The sequence below is a fragment of the Tyto alba genome, unplaced genomic scaffold, assembly GCF_018691265.1.
Source record: "Tyto alba isolate M040663 unplaced genomic scaffold, T.alba_DEE_v4.0 Super-Scaffold_20000042, whole genome shotgun sequence".
NCBI classification, from domain to species: domain Eukaryota; kingdom Metazoa; phylum Chordata; class Aves; order Strigiformes; family Tytonidae; genus Tyto; species Tyto alba.
In genome coordinates, this window is record NW_024881293.1 from 13,046,486 (window position 1) to 13,068,457 (window position 21,972).

General features: G+C 46.4%; 1 protein-coding gene across 2 annotated transcripts; it reads left to right on the forward strand.

Annotated features, from left to right (window-relative positions):
- Window positions 1-213: 213 nt before the first annotated feature.
- Window positions 214-21,567, forward strand: DPP9 (dipeptidyl peptidase 9). Of its 2 annotated transcripts, XM_042795098.1 has the most exons (22): window positions 214-395; window positions 2,432-2,519; window positions 5,505-5,607; window positions 5,704-5,758; window positions 8,495-8,607; window positions 9,671-9,844; window positions 10,075-10,243; window positions 10,404-10,517; window positions 10,821-10,949; window positions 11,458-11,519; window positions 12,038-12,138; window positions 13,592-13,769; window positions 14,568-14,733; window positions 14,842-14,921; window positions 16,467-16,619; window positions 16,838-16,973; window positions 17,682-17,827; window positions 18,114-18,260; window positions 18,417-18,569; window positions 19,110-19,252; window positions 19,587-19,698; window positions 20,203-21,567. In XM_042795098.1, exons 2-22 carry the CDS (start codon window positions 2,464-2,466, stop codon window positions 20,293-20,295), a joined length of 2,583 nt encoding a protein of 860 aa, XP_042651032.1. In that variant the 5' UTR covers window positions 214-395; window positions 2,432-2,463; the 3' UTR covers window positions 20,296-21,567. The 2 variants fall into 2 exon arrangements, with proteins under 2 accessions (XP_042651032.1, XP_042651031.1); XM_042795097.1 differs by having other exon boundaries at window positions 5,505-5,758.
- Window positions 21,568-21,972: the final 405 nt, after the last annotated feature.

The window sequence follows — 21,972 nt, forward strand, 5'->3', positions numbered from 1 at the left end:
TCTCTCTCTCTCTCTCTCTCCCCCCTGCCTGGGGAGAATAGTTCCGTCCTCCCGCAGGCATTCCTCCCTCCCACGCAGTAGTTCCTCCCAGTCCCCGCTCTCCCCGCCGCCTCTAAGAGTTGGTACTTCCCCCCGCACCCCCCTCCTCTCCCTGCGCGCTCCCGCCATTTCCGCCGCCGGGTGAAAGGTCCCGCTGTGCCAGGCCGCCGCCCCCGCTCCCTCCCCCCCCCCCCCCCTCCCTCCCGTCCCTCCCTCCCCCGTTTCCGGGGCTGCCCAGTGTCCGGGACATGGAGCGAGAGTGACGGAGACGCCGCCGCCCCCCCCTTCCCCCCCCCGCCCTCCCATAGAGGAGCCGCCCCCCCAAACCCGTCAGGGGGAGGTCGCCGCGCCCCGGGGTGAGTGGGGTGGGGTGGGGTGCTCCGCTCCCTGGGACCGGTGGGATGAGGGGCTGGGGGGGGGGGGGGGGTGCTGACCCCGGGGAAGGAGTGTTTGCCCCCTCTGTGGGCCGCGTTCCCCCCTTCCCCTGGGCTGAGGGCGCGGGGAGGGGGGGGGGCCCTTAGGGGGCGAGGGTTGTATATTTGGCCCCCCGCGACTTGTATCCCCCGCCTCCAGGGTGTGGGGGGCGGCCACCTCTTGCTCTGGGAGGGTGATTGTTCTCCCTCGGTTTGCCCCCCCCCCCACCCCAGGCGTGGGAAGGCTGCCGGGCCCTGAGGGGGTTGTTTGCATTACGCTCCCCACACACACACACACACACACACACATGCCCCCCAGGAATGTGGCGCTGGGGCAGGACGCCTTGCCCTGGGAGGGGGGGGGTTGCTCCCCCACCAGCCTGTGCTCTACCCAAGCAGGTAAGAAGCTGCTCGTTCCTCTTTTTCCACAGGCAAAGAGTGGTCTCCGGGTCCAAGGAGGTGGAGGGGACAGGGTGCTCCGTCCCCTGGGCTCCCCCCTCTCCTGCTAGCCCGGCCTTCCCTCTGCAGCAAGGGCAGGAGCTCCCTGTCAGGGCTTTCAGCCCCACTCACAGTGCAGAGACGGACACGGGCTGCTGGCAGCCTTTGCCAAAGCTCGTCCCTCTCTAGAGAAATCCCCAGGGGTTTGTTCCACACTCGGTTGCTTTTATTTTTGGAGGAGGAGATCTTAAAGCTCCCAGCCATGACAGGGACATGTTTGTAAGGATTCCTCTAGGTGACTGTGTTGCTTTGGCTCTTCCTGAATGCACCAGCAGGCCCCTTGGGGTCTCACTGACAAATGAGTATCGTGATTCATGCCGGATTTCTGATCTCTCGTGTCTGTTTTGTTCGGTTTCATTTTTTCTCTGGGTTCAGCATCGAAGGATCTTATTGTTCCTTTTTTCTGTGAAATGTGTGAGCTGTGGCAGGTGGGATGAGGGTGAGATGTTCCTCTGAATCATTAAAATCACAGAATAACCGAGATTGGAAGGGACCTCGGGAAGTCTCTAGTCCAATCCCCTGCTCAAAGCAGGGTCAGCTGTGAGATCAGACCAGGTTACTCAGCATTCCTGAGCATCGCTCCTGTTGCCCTTTGTGCTTGCATCAAGAATTGCCCTAAAATTACTGGATCCTGCTACTTCATTCCTCTCTTTTCTCCTCTGTAGTTTAGGAGCTTCGCTGCTGGCACTTCTTTGTGATGCTTTGTCTCTCCTGTTCCTCTGTGAGTGGTTTTGGTGGCTAAATGGCTGTTTGGACAGAATAGAGGCCTTGGCAAAAGATACTGGCAGGTCTCGGGTGTGTCTGTGATTCAGAGCTCTCTTGAAGAGAAGACAAAGATCTTTATACTTTATTGTACTTGGGTAGAGAGGACAGTAGTGAAGGTAGCACCTTATGCTCATGGAAAATGGGCTTGTGTGGTGAGCCAGGGTTCCTCTGTGGCATCAGGCTGAGGCAGAGGGAAGTAGCAGTCTGGCTTAGAGGACAAATGTGGATTTTATGTCCCAGGTGGGACTGTGACACTGTTGGTAGTGGGGCTGCTGACCCTCAGTCTGACTGTTTATGGTGTCCTTTGTTTGACTCTTGTCTGTAAGCGTATGGACCAAACATCTGTTTCCTCAGTTCTTGGTACCTGATACTTACAAGAATTTCAGGATTTGGGGGAGGGGAGTGAAAGGAAGGGTCAGTACTGAGGGTTCTCAGATTTTAAGAAGAATTTTTTAGGAAAGAAAGAGACAGGCCACAGAGTTCACTGAGTCTCATTGTTCAGGTGAAGAAGTCTCTCAGATTTATCTAGGCTGTTAATACCCGACATGTGCTGGCAGAACAGATTTGGACTGTAAAGTGCAAACCAAGGATTTTGTTTGTGCCTCCCTGCTCTGTTGGAAATGTGACCTATGGAGGATGCTTTTATACAGCCCAGTTTGTATGACAGGAGAAACTGCAGTTATATGAAATTTGCTCTTTTGTCTCTTCCTTCCTAGTTTCCTGTCCTGCCCAGCTTGCTGAGTAGTTAATGCAGAAGATAAAGAGGGTTCGTCTGGAAAACGAGACTGCAGGAAGTTGGAGAAGGTATGTGTCCTGGTTACTCCCAGGGTCTTTATTGACCTTTAGGTTGTGTGGGACAGAGCAATAATCACCTCTGGAAGCAAATGAGATTTCTGAAAAATCCCAGGTATATAACTCTTCCTGGGGAGCTGTGTGTCAGGATCTGTGGGTCAGGAAGATAATTTGTTTCACTGACTTCCAGTTCCAAGCTTTACATTTTCCTTCCTGTGCTGGTGTCCCACCTGTGCTTGCTTGTTGTCTTCAGACTAATGTGTTTCTCCTGAAGGAGGGCTTGGTGGATGCGTGCCTGATCCATCTAACCTGGCCAGGAAGGGCACAAAGAACATGATAAAGACCTCCAAGGGACAGCTAGATGGCTTGGGGAGTGAGGTTAGCAGTGCTTCTGCAACACTGAATCATCTAAATAAATGCCTCAGCGTGTGAGGACTGTAACAGACAGTGTTTTTTCAGTAAGATGTAAATCTCAGATGCATTATATTGATGTTGAAGTTTCAAGACTGTCTAAGCTTAAGATGGGTAAAATTGGTGTCTTGATCCAACTCACCTTTAAATAATTTAATCCCAAAATTCACTCTGCAATTTCAGTTAAAGTACTCTGTATACTTGTTTACTGATGCATATAGTGTTGCCAAATACTTGCTATGTTTTGTCTGAGAGATGGTTGCAGCAATGGATGAAACAAGTGGATTTCCTTTTTACTCTTTATCACGTCAGTACCTAAGTTCCACCACACCCCAGCTGTGTTAGTGGTATTTCCCAACACTTTCATGTAACTGTGTGATGGCTACTTTGCCCACTACTCCACTCTTTTTCTAGTGTCAAAATCACCAGGATGAGAACAGTACCAAGCTAAAAGCTGTGCCTTTTGCTTCCCTGTGAATCATAAAATCATGGCAATGCAGTTTGAAAGGGGTTCCAGCCTCAGGTTCAGTTTGGGACAGTTACCATTATTAATTTGTGAATTGTTTTGACCCCTTAGAGGTGCAGCTTTCCCTTGTAAGGAATCAAGCTGGCTGAGTAAGACGGTTTCACCAGCTGGGTGAGAGTAACTCTAAGGGTCAGGCATCTTCAGACAAAGCCAAATTATTTTAATTGACTGACTTGACCTGCAGTGGGATTGGGTTGAGAGAATTGTACCCAGTTTATGGGGTTTTGTGGCCTCCCTTTCATGTGTTTCTGATAGGCAACACTTTTGGCTTCAGATGTGATTTTAGTTGCTGTAATGGAGATCCTGAATATAGACAGTACAGGCCACAGATACACTCACAGTCTTAGAACATCCCGTCACGCTCTCTTTTGTGGTTTTACTTGGGCTTCCTGCCTGGCTTTGATTGGAAAATACTCTTCTGTATTCATTTTCAAGCTGTGGATTTACTGCTGGGCAGTAGGTACCAGAAGTACCTACAGATTTATTTTGGGAGCTTGTTCTTGTGTTATTATTCGCACATTTTGTACAATTTAGGGACTTAGCAGTTTGAGGATATGGTTATATTTGCAGCCCTTGTACTGTGTGCCTGTAGTTTAAGGAAGTCCAGATGTACTTTGGTTTAGATTTTCTCATCTCCTTCTATAATTTCATAAGATGTTAAATTAGGTGAGAACTTCCTTTCAGAGAGTTTGTTAGAAGGTGCAAGCTGGTGGGGAATCTTCAAGATTCAACACTTGGGGTTCTCCTGAAGAATATTCATGGTAGAAAATGGACAGCAGCAAGTGTTTTCTTATGGTGATACAAATAACCATACTTCTCCTTTCTGCTGAATCTCTTCACTGCAAAAATAATTGATTGTGCATCTTACTGAGACCAAAGTCTTCAAGATTTGATTTATGTGTAATTCTTGCTTAATCCTTAAGTATGACAGCTACATCTCAGAAGCTGTTCTCCTGTCAGAATGCAGGTCACTGTCCCGAACCACAGGCAGCATTCAAGAAATATCTAATTTGAAAATGCAAATCTTGGGGCTCCTGAGAAGGCCTTTTGTTTTGGTGTAATTCTTAGTTTGCTGTCTTGGTGCTATGTCAAAGGTAGTGATTCTGTCTCCACAGAGCAAACTTCTCCAGCCTAATTTTTTCAGTAAACTGAAGTTCTTCTGAAATTCTTCGTAATGTTCTTCCAGGTACCCCCAAAACAACTAAAATGTCCTCATGGAGGGAAATGCAGCTTCTTGAATGGGGTGACAGAAACTGGTTTCCCTAGTCCTAGGCTCATTCCTGCTTTGCAATAGATTACATCATTGACCTTGGGCAAGTCTGTTAGTCCACCTCTCCTCAAATTAACATTTGCTGTAGTTGCATGTGGAGGCGTTTTTTGTAGACTCTTATTCAATAACTGCTAGCTTGGAAAGGTATGAGGAATGTGTGCCACATTTTGCAGGATATGACCAGGGTCTGTTACTGCTCTCTTCTTTCTGTTAGCAAAGACAGTTGCACAGTTTTCTTCCTGTTTTACCGTCTCTCCTACTTCATTCCTGGCTGCAATAGCTCTTCAGGTAAGTGAGGTGCTGTGCTTGGGCTTAAACCTCTCTAAGTGATGAGCAGGCTTTCCTTTAGAACAGGAAGGGCACTTCACTTTTGTGGTCTTCCAGGGCAGAAGTTTATGTGCCTTTACGACAGCTCATAGCTTTGATGACTTATCCATCCAAATTCCTGAGGTGGTTTTCCTTTGAGTCAAGCTGATTGTTTTCTGTACCAGAATCTGTTGCTTGTACTTCCTTTAACAGCTTATTTCTAGAACTAGTCCTGGGAGAGTGAGTTTTCTGAGGTTAATATCTTCATTTACAGGACTCAGTATGGGATGGGAGATGGACTTTTCCTTTCAATACATCGATGTACGTCTAAAATGTAATCTTTGAGTGCAGAGAATAGTAGTATCTGTAGTTTAAGGACTGCCTGTTCTCTTAAGCTTGTTGCATGCTTAGAGCTTTCTCTAAGCAACAAAATGAACCTGCTTGATTTTAAAGCTTGATTCTCTTCCCTCAACTCCTCCCTCAGTTTTTTGTCCAGTTCTGAAGGGGAAGAGAGGATGACTGCAGTGGACACGCTATCAGACAGCTCTGAAGTGGTCGAGATGGAGGATGTGCCTTCCCAATTCCAGGTGCAAAAGCATTCTTGGGATGGGCTGCGTGACATTATTCACAGCAGCAGGAAGTATTCGGGCATGATAGTGAACAAAGCTCCCCATGATTTCCAGTTTGTCCGGAAAACAGAAGAGTCCAGCCCGCACTCTCATCGTCTTTATTACCTGGGTAAGCCAGCATGCCAGATGCCGGGTGTGAATATGTTATGGGAGAGCTTCCAATCTAAACAGGCAAGGAAAAGGATGAGAGGCATCTCTATTTGAGATGGGGGAACTGAGATTAAGTAACATTGCTCAAGGTTTGCATGCTCAATCTATGGCAAAGCCTGGAACTGAGGAGAGACCTCTCCAGTCCCAGACAAGCACTTTGACCGCTTTCTGCTCAGTGACAAGGGGAACGGTTGGCTATCCAGACCTACCTGGTGACAGAGGTGTGAATGCAGTGTCCTTTGGCAACCCAGGTCAGTCCAGGTGATGGGGCAAGAGCAGGGATGTTCCTCAAACTCAGGACTAATGTGCCTCTGTAGCTTATGAGAAATGGGATTTACTTGATTGATCAACCAGACTGACTTTCCAAGGAGTTTGCTGGCAGTAATTACTTGCTGTATGTTGCAAGTTCTAGGTATTAATGGTGGGGTGATGGGTGTCTCTCTGCTTCATTAAGCACCATGTAGGTGGGAATAAACTATTAATGGTATTCGCAGGGAAATATCCCCTTCCTTACAGTAGGATTGAAAGACAGCAGAATGCTGTGTTGTACAGGTCCCTCGTTATAGTTGGAGCCACAATGTAATTAGTGACAGAGTGGTTGGATTTTAGTAACTGGATAATTTTGTGGTTGGTAACATGGGAAGCTTTATAGACTATAAAGAGTTTGTTATGCTCTGGGGCATGAACTGATCATTACTGGGCCAGTAAAGAAATTGCCTGATGTGCAACTCCATACAGCGACTGCTTTCCTGAAGTGACCCTGCTTCTTTTTTTTTATTTTTTCGAGTTGTTGAGCGTAGGGCACTGTAGGACATAGGTTGCTTGCTTTGTGGGACTGATATGTTTTGTCATTAAGCAGCTACTGTGTGCCAGTGACTTGATTTGTTATAGTTCCTTATACATTCTTATGACACAAGTGCTACTATAAAGGGCAGTATCCAGAGTTAGCATATCTTTCTTGTTGCGTCTGAACTGTGAGACTTCATTTAAAGCTGAATGTGTTTCAAGGCCACGTTGACTTTGATATTTTTTGATCTAGATGACTAAAGAACTAAGGATCTAAGTGGCTAATTTAAAAATTTTTTAATGTTCTTCTGTTGTATGAAATGGCAACCAGACCAGCTACTGGCTGATCAGTGTTCTGCACGGGTGTGACTGTTATAGGAGCCAGAACCAGGAATGAAGATACACGAGTGTCTTTTCAGTGTTCTCTTCCCTAAAGAAATGTACAGGGCATAGAGCAGATTGAGCCATCATCTCAGATCAGTACCTGCCAGGGAATACTGGGGTACTCAGGCATTCGTGATACAGGGTAAATCTTTTGCCATAATGAACATCTTTTGATTTGAATACTGTGTGCTGTTGTTAAATATTCAGAACCCATTTCAGCGGTTCATAAGTGTTTAACATCAGCATGCTATTACTATCCCAGCATTAAATAACATTTTAAAGTTTTTATGTGAATACTGTTAGTGACTGGATGCTGAGGAGTAGGATGAAGGCTTCTGAAGTATTTTACTGTAGGGGTTGAATACTTGTTTTTCACTTGGGAGCAAAGTATAATGTCTTTTGGTGAGGAAGGTAATATTTTTCTTGTAAATGCTGATTGATTGTAGTCAGCCTGAGGTTATTGTAGGAAGTACTAATATAAGGAGAAAGGAAGTTCAGTTCACAGTTGCATGAGTGTCAAATGTGTGTATAAATAGTAATTTGTTGCTATCTGCAGATTTTTCTGTTTGGACATCTTAAATCATTCATGGGCTGTCCCCGTAGAATTTTATGTTGTATCATGGCAGATGCTGCTTATATTAAACACCACATGCTCAGCACTTTGGTGTTTCTGTATCTCTAAGGATTATATGCTCACATATTGCTTTGCTTCCTGAGCACTTATTAATATTTCAGTTTTAATTTTAAGTAACTGTACTGCTGGGTTAAGCGGCTCAGAAATCTTTCTGTTCTGCCCAGAACATGTGCAGAGTAGACAATCTCAGGGCATGTTTCCCTGTGCGAAGTTCTGATCTAGGGAGTCTCTACAGCATACGTAGAGGGGAAGTTCGCGCTCTTTGATATTGTTGAAACTGCCAGAATCGTGTGTCAGGATATATTTTCTTTTTCATGGCTGTTTTGGAAATTGGATGAAGGCCAGTGGCTTATTTGATAACCAGTCAAAGGCTTATGTAAAATGACAGTCTTTTGACTCTGTAGTGTACTGTTTCACATTTGAATGGGCGCTGTAGAGCTTCCAAGCTTTTTCTTTGCCTCTTGCAGGCTGCTGCGTTGGCCTGAATGAGGTCCCTGTAGCAAATTTCTGGCTGAGAAATGTGGAGAGTAATGTTGAGTCACCCATTCAGGGAGTGTCTCTTTCAGAGTGGATCTAGGGCATGGGTTGAACAGTCCATAGAGAGGAAAGTTGGATGTAACCAGTTGTGAAGAGGTTGGTTAGTGTTAAATCTTGCTTAGGGAAATTTCTAAATAAATGAATATCTAAGTTTAAATAATTTAGGTATTACTCTGTGATTGAACTGTGAGCTGCATGGGAATGACAGCTGGTAAAAGCCTCTCCTCTGGACAGCCTCAACTGCTCTGCTATCAGGATTTATTTTTTTTTTTTTTTATTTCCCAATTTGATCTTGGTCCTGTTTGTCCTGGGTAACTAATCTGCAGTAGGATGATGCTTTTGTCCTCCTAACAGGAATGCCGTATGGTAGCCGAGAGAATTCTCTTCTTTACTCAGAGATTCCCAAAAAGGTACGGAAGGAGGCCTTGCTACTCTTGTCATGGAAACAGATGCTGGATCACTTCCAGGTAAGCCTGAGTGTGAAGAGCCTGGGTTGACAGTGCTTGGGAAAACTGGATGGTGGTAGGGCTGGTCTGGTGGGTACTGCTCTGCTGACCAGTAGAGATAGAGACGTGGCAGCGTATAAAACACAGAGATTGGTATTTGTAAGAATGTTGTATCGAGAATTGCTTTGCTTCATAATACAAGATAGTCACTTGTGTGTGCAACAGAGCTGGCAGTGAGTGTGAAACAGCAGTTGATGGGACAAGAGAAGGGCTGACCTAGCAAAGAGGACTCTAAACTAGCACGTAGTCTGCCTCGGATTATAAGGTATCAGGACAGTGCACCTTTCTTCTGGGCATCTTGTCAGGGCTCTAGCCGTGCTCACTGATGTGCTCAGTGAAACGCCTGTTTGTCATCTTTCCTGCTTTTAAGGAAGTCAGGAAGGTTGAATTTAAACTGCTGCTTTTGCCCTGCACTCTGTTGCAAATGAACCAGAAAGGGGGGGTGAATTTTCCCCTCCTTGATTTCAGTATCTTAATGTTCTTTGTCACTAACAGCATTGAAGAAGAAGGTGGAGGGTGTTTGTCTGTCTTTCCCTACTAAAAACGTTCCTGGTGGAAAAGAATTTAGCTGTCTTGACCCCGTTTGGAATGCTAGTCCCTTTCAGGGTAATTCAAGATCCCCGGAAGAGCTTTTGTTTGCAGTGTCTGACATGGAAACTGTTTGTGAAGGCTGTAGATAACGTCATTAAGTTAATTGGTTACATCTGATTTGCATAAGCAGAGCAAGTGCAGCTGTCCTCAGTTCATGCTGAAGTGCCAACTGCGGAAATGATAGATTCGCAATTCATCCCTCTTATGTAGGGGGAACTCTGGGGCATGTGGTTGGTTTAGTCCTCCTGGACCGCACCCCTAGCCTAGCGTACAGTAGTTACAGACCCGTGTGGTAAGGTTGCTGGCTGGTTTTGGCTGGTGTGTTGTATTACGGGCATTCACAGACTAGCTGGTGCCAGTCTTTGGAGGATTCTCGTTCTGTGAGTTTCTCTCCTTGCAGATTCTTTCACATTTTCCTTTCCTTCAATACTAGGCAACCCCTCATCATGGAATGTATTCTAGAGAAGAGGAACTCTTGAGGGAACGCAAGCGGCTTGGTGTCTTTGGTATAACATCTTATGATTTCCACAGTGAGAGTGGCCTGTTCCTCTTCCAGGCCAGCAACAGCCTCTTTCATTGTCGAGATGGGGGCAAGAATGGTTTCATGGTGAGTCTGTTAGGGATTTTATGAATATAATCTGAAATGGACTTAATGGTTTTGGCTGGAGATGATGGGAAGAACTTCATCTTGTTTGGTTATGGTCATTGCTCTTCTGTCCTCTCAAGGCTATGCTTGCCCTCATTTCATGGGCTATACTGTGTCTGTGGTTTAGGCTTTTTAAATAAGAAGCTGGAAGCTGATTTGGTACAGAGCTGTTTGTGTGTTGGTTGCTGCAGGTGTCTCCAATGAAGCCTCTGGAGATCAAGACTCAGTGCACTGGGCCACGAATGGATCCCAAGATCTGCCCTGCTGACCCTGCCTTCTTTTCATTCATTAATAACAATGATCTGTGGGTAGCAAATATTGAGACAGGAGAGGAGAAGCGGATGACATACTGCCATAAAGGTAACTGGTGCCTCTTGACAGATTCAAAAGGAAACTCCTTCTGACAAATTTGGGCTGGGAGGGCTTATGTCTTCATGGCTTATTTCTTACAAGTATATTCTTCTTTTGGCTCAGCTTTTTCCAAGGAGATGTAAATGCGGTGTTCTTTGTTCTTCTCCAGGCTTATCCAATGTTCTTGATGACCCCAAGTCTGCTGGTGTAGCCACTTTTGTCATTCAGGAGGAGTTTGATCGGTTCACGGGCTATTGGTGGTGTCCCACAGCTTCCACAGAAGGTCAGTCAGTGTTCTGCTTATTGAATTCTGATGCTGTAACTGCTGCTGGCCTCTGCTATGAATGATATTTTGAGCAAGGTTTTCCTTTGGCCTGGGTTTGGTCTGTTTCTGGGGAGGCCATCTGAAGGAACAAAACACTGAGGGATTATAAATGTGCTCTGAGGAGTATTTGGAGGTGGTCACTAGGGGCTGTGGCTGTACAGGAGATGTACACTCCGTACCAGAGTGTTCTGCCGCAGTGCTCCAGGCAAGTCAGAAACAGCTGGAAAACACTGTGGCAAACGTGATTACTGTCTGTCTTAGGTTCAGAGGATTTAAAAACACTGCGGATCTTGTATGAAGAAGTGGATGAGTCAGAGGTGGAGATAATTCATGTTCCTTCACCTGCCTTGGAGGAGAGAAAAACAGACTCCTATCGGTACCCCAGGACAGGTAAGTGAAATACCGCAGGGCTGCTAATGCAACTCTTGACTCCTGCTGGCAGCAGCAGTGGAATTTGTGCTATAAACTTTGCATGATTAATCTGGGTACTTAGTGGGATGTAGAAGCTGGTTGTAAATGTTGAGACCTAATTGAGTCTCTGAGCTGAAAATCTACTGCAAGAAAGGAGTGGGATTTAAAGTTTAGCTTAAATGAAAGGATTGCTGAGAAAATGGAATGTATCTGGTGGCATATCGTGGAATACATTTTAAATTCTGTCTTTCCTTTCCCTTCTGAGAACATGCATAGCCAACAAGGCAAGGCAAAAGCAAACTTTTCCCATACTTAGAATGACTCTTGTGATTACAGTGGTGTTTGCTCACATATACAACTTGATATTTGTATGGTCATGCACAGTCATTTTAGTGGGACCAGGGTCAGTTCTCTAGAAGCTGTATTCTGTATAATGATGGCATGTTCAAATTGGTCATCTTGGTATTCTTTCACTCCTCCTCTGCAGGCAGCAAAAACCCCAAGATTACATTAAAACTGGCGGAATTTAAAACAGACAACAAGGGTAAGGTAAGTGATAACGATTCAGAATGGGATATTACACAGGAGCTTCTGAAGCTCCCTAGAATTAAGACAAGGTCACCAAGAAATCCTAGATAGTATTAGCCTTTGTTTTCATCTTCTTGTAACAGCTGGATCTGTAATGTGTTTATCCAAGAAACAGAAAAACTTTAACACGCTGAAAAGTATTGCTCTGGTGGAGAGGCAGCTGGGAGAGGGGAGGGAAGCGAGAAGTAGGATTAGCCTGGTATACCACATTGTCAGTAGCAGAGCGGGAGGGCTGAAGCCCAATCTAATCCTGGGCTTCAGTCCCTGGCTCTATCCTTTTCTGTGGCTCAATGCCAAAATCATTTTGCTTTGAAGCTTGTTTTTCCCTTCTTTTCCTGTCCTTTGTAGAAAGGCTTGCTTCTCCCAGCCTGAGCCTTGCCAGCAGTTAAACTTCCTTATTCTCCCAATCCATTGAGCTTCCAGAGGCGGAGAGGTCTGGTAGCAGTCTGATTTGATATTGGACCTTTCTTTTGCTGCAGATCATGTGTGCTCAAGACAAGGAGCTGGTGCAACCATTTGCTGCATTGTTTCCAACCGTGGAGTACATTGCCCGTGCTGGATGGACCCGAGATGGCAAATAGTACATACGTTTTTCTTCCAAACTAACATTTCCACGGGCTTTCCTGGCTGAACCATGGCAGGCCCTCGACATGCTTCATATTGTAGTCGTGACCTGGTTTTAAAGCCATGAGTGCTGGAAATGGCACATGAGTATTTGTCTTCTTCAGTGTTATTCTGAAACTAGGAATTAATCAATTGTAGACCAGAGTGACAAGCTGTGGGGTTTAAGTCACAACCACAAAGCTAAATGACACTGATATGTTAAGTGGGCAGTCCAAGGGAATTCTTCTGAGTTGAAGATAACACAAGTACAATATGCTTCCTGCTGAAAATGAGAATGTACTGTAAGCAGTTTTACCATTGTTCGTTGGTCCAGTTTGTGATCAATGCTGAATATATCATGGGAAGGCAGGCAGTTTGTGTGGTGCGAAGTCCTTCGTGCAGCGTGTACAAGGGGCAAGATTCTCTGTGACCAGTGTGCTCCCATAGCTCGCTATTGCTCCAAATGTGGTCCACAGTCTTGTGCTGGCCAGCCTTGCCTGAAGAGTTACAGAATTCACACTGCTCTGATTGGTTTGAAATTTGGAAGCTCTTAATTTTTTTATCCTCAAAAGCTTGCTTGACTGTTAGCTAGTTTCTGTGCAGATTGAGCTAAGGTGACTTAATCTTTGAAGATTGCATTCTGTAACTCATCATTAATTTTCTGCTCTGGAAACTAAATTCATACAGCTTTACAGAAAGTAATCCCATAGGTGATTCTTGTGTTCTGCACCAGAGCTTATCTAAATGTGCTGAATATATCAGTTTATGAAATCCAGTCACTGAGATGTTAGGGAGAACTGGCTCTTTTGAAAGTCTGTCTTAATGATGAAACTTCCCTTGATGCACTTCCAGGCCTTGAGGTAGCCGCACTATGCAGCGGTGGCTTGCCATCTGTCATGTTGAGAGGCCTGCAGTGCAGCACCACTTCAAATGACTCTCCTTGGAGAGGAACAAGGCTGAGACTGAAGCGACTCCTTCACTTGGCAGTTGTCTTAGGTCTGTGCCTTTCCCTGATAGTGCAGTGTGCGATGAGGAAGTTACAAATGGATCACGTTAAGAGTGATCACTTCAGCTGGTTAGGAGCTTGCTGGAAAACAAACAGTGCTTCCTGATGGAGGGGCTGTCCAAGGCAGAGTTACATTGTGGAGACAGGGTTCTGTTAACAGGGCTCCCTTGGAATAGACACTCTGGCAAATCTGTCAGACATCTTGTCTGAACGATACCCCTGTGAAATACCAGAGCTGTCTGGCAATACATGTTTGTTGGCAAAGCTTTCAGGAGATTAGAAAGCAGCAATGATGAGAAAGGCTTTGCATTCAGATGCCTAAACCCTTTCTGCCAGCGGGGGGAAAAAAGGTTGCATGTTCTGAGTGTTATAGAGAGACATCTATTTTGTGGTACTGACATTCACCTCCAACTTCTTTCCCCAGTGCCTGGGCTATGTTCCTAGACAGACCTCAGCAGCGGCTGCAGCTAATCCTTTTGCCTCCAGCACTCTTTATTCCAGTCCCAGAAAACGAGGAGCAACGCGCTGAATTTGCCAAAACTGTGCCAGAAAATGTCCAGCCATTCGTGATCTATGAAGAAACCACTGATGTGTGGATAAATGTAAGAGGCTCAGGGCTGGGAGGAGAGCACAGGCTGCCCCTTCCTCCCCCACAGTTAACCATTTTCATGTTGGCTGTGTGTCCAGTTCAGTCCATGCTCTAGCAGACTGCTTTGCTACTCAGCAGTGCCAGATTTGGTGTTAATTCAAGAGGTTTGATAAAGCCAAGAGAATGACTTTCCATGTACTCAGTATTGGAAGAGATGATGATCCTGCCATCTCCTTGCAGTTGGAACTGTTAATTTAATTCTTGGTGAAGACAGGCACTTCAAACACTGACACTTTTGGGTGTAACACCGTCATTCTTTTGGGGGTGTTTTATTAGAAGATTAAATGGCTTCTTGAAGCATGAGCAACCCTAATCCCAGGAATTTGTTGTACTTTTTTAGGTAGGTAATGGACATAGGAGACAGGGAATAAACTTCAGCCTCTAAGATTAAGCATCTTGGTACTGAAGTGACAAATGAGCCTGGAGTTCGCACTGTGGCATTCCTAAGGTGTTTGAATAGCGACTACCTAGTGGAATTCACACAGCTGAGATACCCAGCTCAGAGGCAAGACTGGTGCTGGTGTCGGTGGCAGCCATGGAAAGCCCAGAGCACATGGTCTTCTGCATGGGCCCAGAGTTTTTGTGGTAATAGGGAAGTATGGAATGCCTTTTTCCCACTAGCTGCTCATCTGAGATCTTTCTTCCCCCTCTCCTTTTCTTTGAAAGCCCAGTAGTTCAGCACCAACTCCCTTGCCCGTGTCTCTGCTGTCTCAGTACAAATCACTCGTGGGTCTTTTGCCTTGTGTGACAGGTTCACGATATCTTCTATCCTTTCATCCAACCGGAGGGAGAGGAGGAGGAACTCACCTTTATCCGAGCCAACGAATGCAAAACAGGTTTCTGTCACCTGTACAGAGTCACAGCTGTCCTGAAGCAAGGCAGCTACGACTGGGTGCAGCCATATGTGCATACTGAGGGTAAGAGCCGCACTTTGTCGGCGTTTCAGCTTTGGGAGCTCCCTCGCTGATTTGCTTGTGTTGCCTTTTGGGAAAGGCAGTGATTTATTCTCATGTTATTTCTTCTAGATGATTTCAAATGTCCTATCAAAGAGGAGATTGCCCTGACTGGTGGGGAATGGGAGGTGTTGGCAAGGCATGGATCGAAGGTAGTGGTTATTTTTATTCTCTCGCAGTGTTACAGCTCCGCATCATCTGCCCACAGTCCTGGCCTACGCCCTCTGTTATGCTTGGGACCAGCTAGAACTACTTAAGCTTCATTTTGTTTCTCTTTATTGCTGCCTCTGCTTTCCCCAGAAGTGCTGTAGCCCAGTGCACATTGAACTGATTGCCTTTTTAATCAGACTTCAGATTGCTCTTTAGGTAAATCCCATGAGTGAGTCAGGCCATAAAAAAGGATACAAGTCTGAGGTTCAAGAGCAACAAAGAACTATTTTGTGGAGAAGCTTGGGATTGCTGCCTTTGCTGAAGCATTTTAACCCCAATGAGTACTTGTGAATTGGAAATGTCCTCACACTTAGAGTGAACTCTTGGTCTCCAGCTGATCCCTCAGTAGAGCCTTTAGGAAGAAGGCAGCTAGGGAGTATAAAGCAATTTAGAATATGGAGAAACTGTATCTGTTATTGGTTGCAGAATAGCCAGAAATGAATTTTTATTAATCTTGTAGAAACCTAGTTCCATTTTTGCTTCAGGAATTAACTCTGAGTCTGATCTTTAATGCTCCCAGGTGATTTCTGTCAAAATAAAGACCTTGTCTGTTCATTTCCTATTAATCTGGATTTTCACTTCTCGCTTTTTAAAAGGCCTACAGCTCTCTGCATTTGGTTTCTGCTGCTTTTCCTCAATCTGCAATTAACCTGCTGTCCCTCCCCATGTGGATTCTCACTGTACATGTTGTTGATTTTGGCCACAGCTCTTCCCTGCATGTGTTATGGCTAAAATTGTGTTAGCAGCAATTATTTTGATGCATTTGTTGCTCCACAGGGCTCTGCTCGGTTTTTCTGGCCAATTGAGTTGGATATTTTTTTCCCTTTGCTGTCCACGGTAGTCTTCAAACTGTGGGTTAGCCAGAAATAGCATTTGAGCTTTAGCATTTGGAAACTATAAGGTGGAAAACAGTTCAGTTACTGTTGCTGGATCAATGCAGTATTTAAAAGATGCAGTCTCTATTCCTGGCTGGTCAGGTGGTTTTTAAAGCAGCTTTATCTGGACATTAAAAACATATTTTAATGTGCCTTGAAATTTGGTACTGTTAGAGCTATTAGACTGATCCTTCCACAGATGGGAATTCATTATCATGATTGCTGGAAAAAATACACGTATACCCTCATAATCCAGACATACTACGGGAACACACCGTATTTAAGCACAGAATCTTCCCAGTTTCACCTATGGGGAACAGAGCCCAACTTTTTATGCTCATTAGTAAGCAAATGCTTTGAGTCTCTTAAAAAGAGCTGAGCGACTGCTTTTCATTACTTCATTGGACTATATGCAGTTCTCCATAAGTGCTGCGTGTGTGTTCTCCAGCCTATCATATCAACAGGCATTGTGTACGGTCCCTAAGGCCGTGAGCAGTCTGTCATGGTCTATTTGTGTTTTAAGCTGACTCTGCCTGGGGACAGACTGTTTGAACTGGCAAAGGAGCAGTAGTTGTCATCCTTCTGTCACTGAGCCCTCTCTTCTCCACATAGATCTGGGTCAATGAGACTACGAAGCTGGTGTATTTCCAAGGCACAAAGGACACCCCATTGGAGCATCACCTCTACGTAGTCAGCTATGAGTCTCCTGGAGAAATTGTGCGACTCACCACTCCGGGCTTCTCCCACAGCTGTTCAATGAGCCAGGTTTGTTGTTTCCTAGATACAAGATGCCCTTGTCTGCTGACTGACGGGGATCCTAGCTAGGAATGGTAATGAATCATGACTAGTAATGAGTCCTGAGGGCTGCTTTGTCTTGGTTGCTTGAGATGTGGGAGCTCTTGTCTGAGAACTGCTTGGAAGAGATTAGATGTGGGAAATGAAAGACCTTGTTCCCTTAACTCTTCTCTTTCTCCCATCTGTAGAACTTTGACATGTTCATCAGCCACTACAGCAGCGTGAGCACCCCACCTTGTGTGCACGTCTACAAGCTCAGTGGCTCCGATGATGACTCGCTCCACAAGCAGCCCAAGTTCTGGGCTAGTATGATGGAGGCAGCCAGTAAGTTCCATAGAACGTGTCAGTACTAGGTTACGTCTCTGATACACTTCCTACTAGCAGTAGCCAAAAGTGATGGAGAAGTGGCCTAAGTAACTTCACTCTAAGGGAAAATTAATTGTCTTATCTTGCGAGGGGAGATATCGGGTAATGGCATACGGACTTTTAAGATGTTACTATTTAATTCTTTGAGTGAAAGCAGTGCTCCAGGGTGCAAGGTTTACATGACAGTGGGTTTAGGTGCTTGTTTATTCATTATTTCTCTGAGGAAGGAGGGGACAAGTATCTGGGATGCAGTGGTTACTTCATTCTAAGTCTGTAGGCTTTATAAAGTTTTACATACAGCTCACAGGAGCGTTTGAACCCCTCCTGCAAATGTTTTCTCCATTTGACCCATCTCTGTTCTTAACCTTCCGCTTCTTGCTGTTGTGGCATAGAGTGCCCTGTCTGAGAATACCCCCAGCTGATGATGTTTTCTTGCGTGGTCACTTCACTCTTTATTTGCCCTGTTGCCCTTTGCAGGCAGATAGAGACCCTGTGTTTCACAGTGAGGGGCTTCTCTGAGAGGCACTGCCAAGGCTTGGTATGGTTTGCTATTGAAAGAGCCCTGACTAGGGTCAAGTTTGAACAGAATGAGCTTGTTCAGGCAGGGTAGGAGGCAGAGCCTGCTGCCAGTTACTGCACTGCTAGTGTCTGAACTTCCTTCTGCAGGTTGTCCCCCGGATTATATCCCACCTGAGATCTTTCACTTCCGCACTCAGTCAGATGTTGAGCTCTATGGAATGGTCTACAAACCTCATGATGTCCAGCCTGGGAAGAAGCATCCCACAGTGCTCTTTGTGTATGGAGGCCCTCAGGTAATAATCCAGATTAACTGCTAGTGTCAGTCATGGGACTGCTGCCCAGGGCAGAGCTCTGTGTAGCTCGGTCACGCATCAAGACTTACACTTTAGTTAGCAATGAGCACTGGACCTCTGCTTCAAACCTCAGGTGATTTTTCCAACATTTAGTCCAATTTGCATGGCTCTGATAGCTTGATTAGTGGCTGCTGTCCAGCTGAGGATCCTACACAGTGGGGCAGACAGAGGAAGGTACTGGAAGGCAGCTGCTCAGCTCTGAAACTTTTCTTTCCTCCTCCCGCAGGTGCAGCTAGTGAATAACTCCTTCAAAGGAATCAAGTACTTACGGCTAAATACGCTAGCGTCCCTGGGCTATGCAGTGGTAGTGATTGATGGAAGGGGTTCATGCCAGCGAGGACTCAAATTTGAAGGCGCCCTGAAAAATCAAATGGTGATGTACTTACTTTTGTTGATGAATCTCTGCTCATTTGCTCTTTCTAAGGTTGCCTGGCTGCGTGTTACCTGTGTGGGTGTTGCTCTTGTCTTTTCTGTCTCAAGTTTCTAGATTTAGAAGGCCACTAACTCGAGCTTCATTGTTGCCTTTTAGGGTCAGGTGGAGATAGAGGACCAGGTGGAAGGTTTACATTACGTAGCAGAAAAATACGGGTTCATCGACTTGAGTCGGGTGGCCATACATGGCTGGTCATATGGGGGTTTTCTCTCCCTCATGGGTCTTATTTGTAAACCCAATGTCTTCAAGGTAAGTCTGGACATGGAGCTGTCATCTTGGGACACTTAGCACTCAGCTTCTGTAACTCTTGGCATCTGGAGCTGGCTTTTCTGCTTGATGTTTCTGATGGACAGGTGAAAATGTCCCTCAGTCCTGCTTGTAGCTCCTGGCTACAGTCCTGCATTCTGCTTACAGATCATACCTGTCTGATGCTGTTGAGGCTGGGCTGGGGTCGCTCCCAGTGACTGGCAGTGGAGGCCTTAGCCTAGCATCCAATGAGATAACTGATGCACTGTTCCTAGTCCCCTTCTCAAGTCCCCAGCTGAGTTTCTGGATCATTCCCTTCTTGAAAAGGGGAAGCTCTTAGTGCTGGTATGCAGGAATTTGTCCCATTGTGACCATAAGAGGAAGAGTCTGGGTTTTACATGGGTTTGCTGTAGAAGAATCCCGCTCTGAGTGACAGTACAGTCCAGAGCCTCTTTTTCCTGCCTCTTCAGGAAAATGGGGAACACTTGAATTCTTTAGCATGTGATAATTGAGGCTATCTCCTGCCACCTATTTGTTTGACAGATTGCTATAGCAGGTGCTCCTGTCACAGTTTGGATGGCATATGACACCGGGTATACTGAGCGGTACATGGATATCCCAGAAAACAACCAGCAAGGTTATGAGGCTGGCTCTGTGGCATTACACGTAGAAAAGCTTCCCAATGAGTGAGTACTGTGGGGTTGAGTGATCTGCTAAAAACCTGCTCCCGGGTCCTGCTCGGTGCCACCGGTTGCAGCTCTGCTGAGTCCCAAAAGAACGGGTGGATTCTGATCCCATTTAATTTTAACTCGCGTGGCTGGTCGCTGCCTTCTGCAGCAAGCTGGGGCGTTGTCCCCCATTCCCCCTCTGCCAGGGAGGGGTTGAGGACCATGTCCACAGCCTTACGCCATTCTGACTGCTCATCCATTGCTCGTTTTTGGCTTGCTGACTGGTAGCTCTTTGCTCAGACCCACTACAGAGCTTTTTATGTAGTTTCTTCATCCTCTCTCTCATCTCCAGGCCAAATCGTTTGCTGATCCTCCACGGCTTTTTGGATGAAAATGTGCACTTTTTTCACACCAACTTCCTGGTATCACAACTAATCCGGGCTGGAAAACCTTACCAGCTGCAGGTAGGAGGAACAAGAGTGAAGTGGGAAGGCCCCTTAAATCTGAAAAGAGGAAAAGTTTTCTGCTGTATGTTCTGAGGGTGGGAGGAGGCAGATTCTCCCACACCTTGTTTTGCAATGTAGGTGACAGTAAATGCCTAGTTTGACTCCAGGAGGTGGCCGGGAGGTGGCACTGTGACTGTTTCATTGCTGGCAAATGTGGCCTGTATCTAAAAGCATTTGCAAACAGGGCTCCTGCCCTCAGGCCTGGAACTTTCCTTCTTCTGTGTTCCTTTCCTCAACTGTCTCACTTGGCTGGTGGCAGCAGAGGTGGCTGACTCGCCCGGCGGACGAGCAGCGCACGCCAGCACGTTCAGGGAGCGGGGAGCTGATGTTCTAAACCTTCCCTGGCACCTCTTTGTCCCGATGGAGACTGGGTTGAGGGAAGAGGGCTGATGTGAGGGAGGCTTGTCCGTGCTGAATGAGCTGCTCCTGGGTAACTGCCCTCTGTCTCTGCTTCTGCAACAGATCTACCCCAACGAGAGACACAGTATTCGGTGCCCTGAGTCAGGAGAGCACTATGAAATCACGCTGCTGCACTTTCTACAAGAATACCTCTGAGAGCACAAGCCTCTGCAAACTGGACACTGACAGCTCACCTTCCCCCTCCTGTGCCCTGCCACTACCACCTCCCTCGACAGCCATCTAACCCAGAGCACAAATGGCTGAGTGCCCGCGTCCGGGCTGGGTGTCCCCCCGCCTTGAGTGAGGGGGGAGTGTGGAAGGCACCTTCCTTTTGGACAGTGCCACCTTCTTTCACTTTCCAAGCTGGAGGTCTGCCCCTGCTCGGCTGCTCGTCCTGTTCCTCTCCTCCGGCCTGGCTGTTAATGCTTTTTTTGCTGCTACTCCCTCTATCCTGGGAATCAATGGACAGTGGTCTGTCTCCCGAGGCTGAGGTTTGTGTCCATCTCTCTCTCCCCCATCCTTTTCCCCTTCCACTGCACCTCTGCAGTTCCCATACTCTTACCTGCAAGAACTCAGTGCCTGTGTTGAAAATGGAAGAGCTGAATCAGCAAGCTGCCTTAAGCCAGGAGCGGGAGGGGAGAGAGAACTACCTACTGTTAAGCCCCAGGGGAGTTCATCGCTGCTGCTGCTGTGTCCTGGCCCTGCTGCAACAATGTGGAGCCCTGGGATGTGAAGAGAGCTCTACAGAAGCATGCAACACTAGTCTTTTCTATTTTTCAGTTTAATTTTGCAGAGCAGATGGAGGAAGTGGCTGGGGTCGGTAACAGCGTCCTCTGATACCTTTCTCTAATGGTCGCTCACAAGCAGAGTTGTGCCAACAGGTAGCATGGCAGCTGAAGCAGCTGGCTACAACCAGAGATCATCTCTCCAGAGATCACAGCAGCATTTGGGTTTTTGCTACACAAGATGGATGATATTTATGCAAATCCTCCCTCCCTCCGTTCTCTGTGCTGCCTCCTGATCCCACCTTCTCCTTCCCCGACACCCTGAGCTTTCAGATGTGCACTGAAATTGGCTGTGCTTCAGTTCTCTGCGGGTCAGTGACTGTTCCCCTTGCCCGTCTACTCAGCAAAAGCTCTCTTCTGGTTTTTATTTACCTGGTCAACAGGAACTGCAGTTCTGGGGAGGGGGGGATTGAGCAATCGCACCTCAGGGGAGCACATACCCCCCTCAAGCCAAGGGTTCTGCCAGGGGCAAAAAGGTAAAAAAAAAAAAAAACAAAAAAAAAAAACCACCCAAATGAACCACGTTGACTTGCCCTGGAGTATTTTAAGTGCGTATTATGAAAAGAAAATATTTTTATGGATTCTTATTCTTTTATAATTATGAGTGTAAGATGTAGCGACTCATTAAAATATTGGAAAGAGACGTGGTGGCTGGCGTTTGTGCCTGTTCTGGGAGCGCAGGAGAGGGCTCGGGAGGAAATGGCAGCTGGCTCACGATAGCCAAAGCTGTGTCTGTGGTAAAAGCAAAGCGCTCTGTTCGGTTTCTGTGCTGAGCAGTGGAGAGAATATTAAATCCCTCATGGTCCTCGGGGGAAGCATGATCCAGGCAATTGAAGATGCAGGGTGGAGAGTTGGGAATCCTGGACTGTGTGCTTGGCTCTGCCATTAAGGCGCTGCATGACCTTGAGCAAGTCAGCCATCTCGTGCCTGCGAATACCAGCCTCGGCGCCCCGACTCCCTCCGATGATTTTTTTTTTTTTTTTTTTTTTTTTTTTGGGGGGGGGGGGGGGGGGATGCAGCTGCTCTGATCCGAGCACTTGCAAGCGCT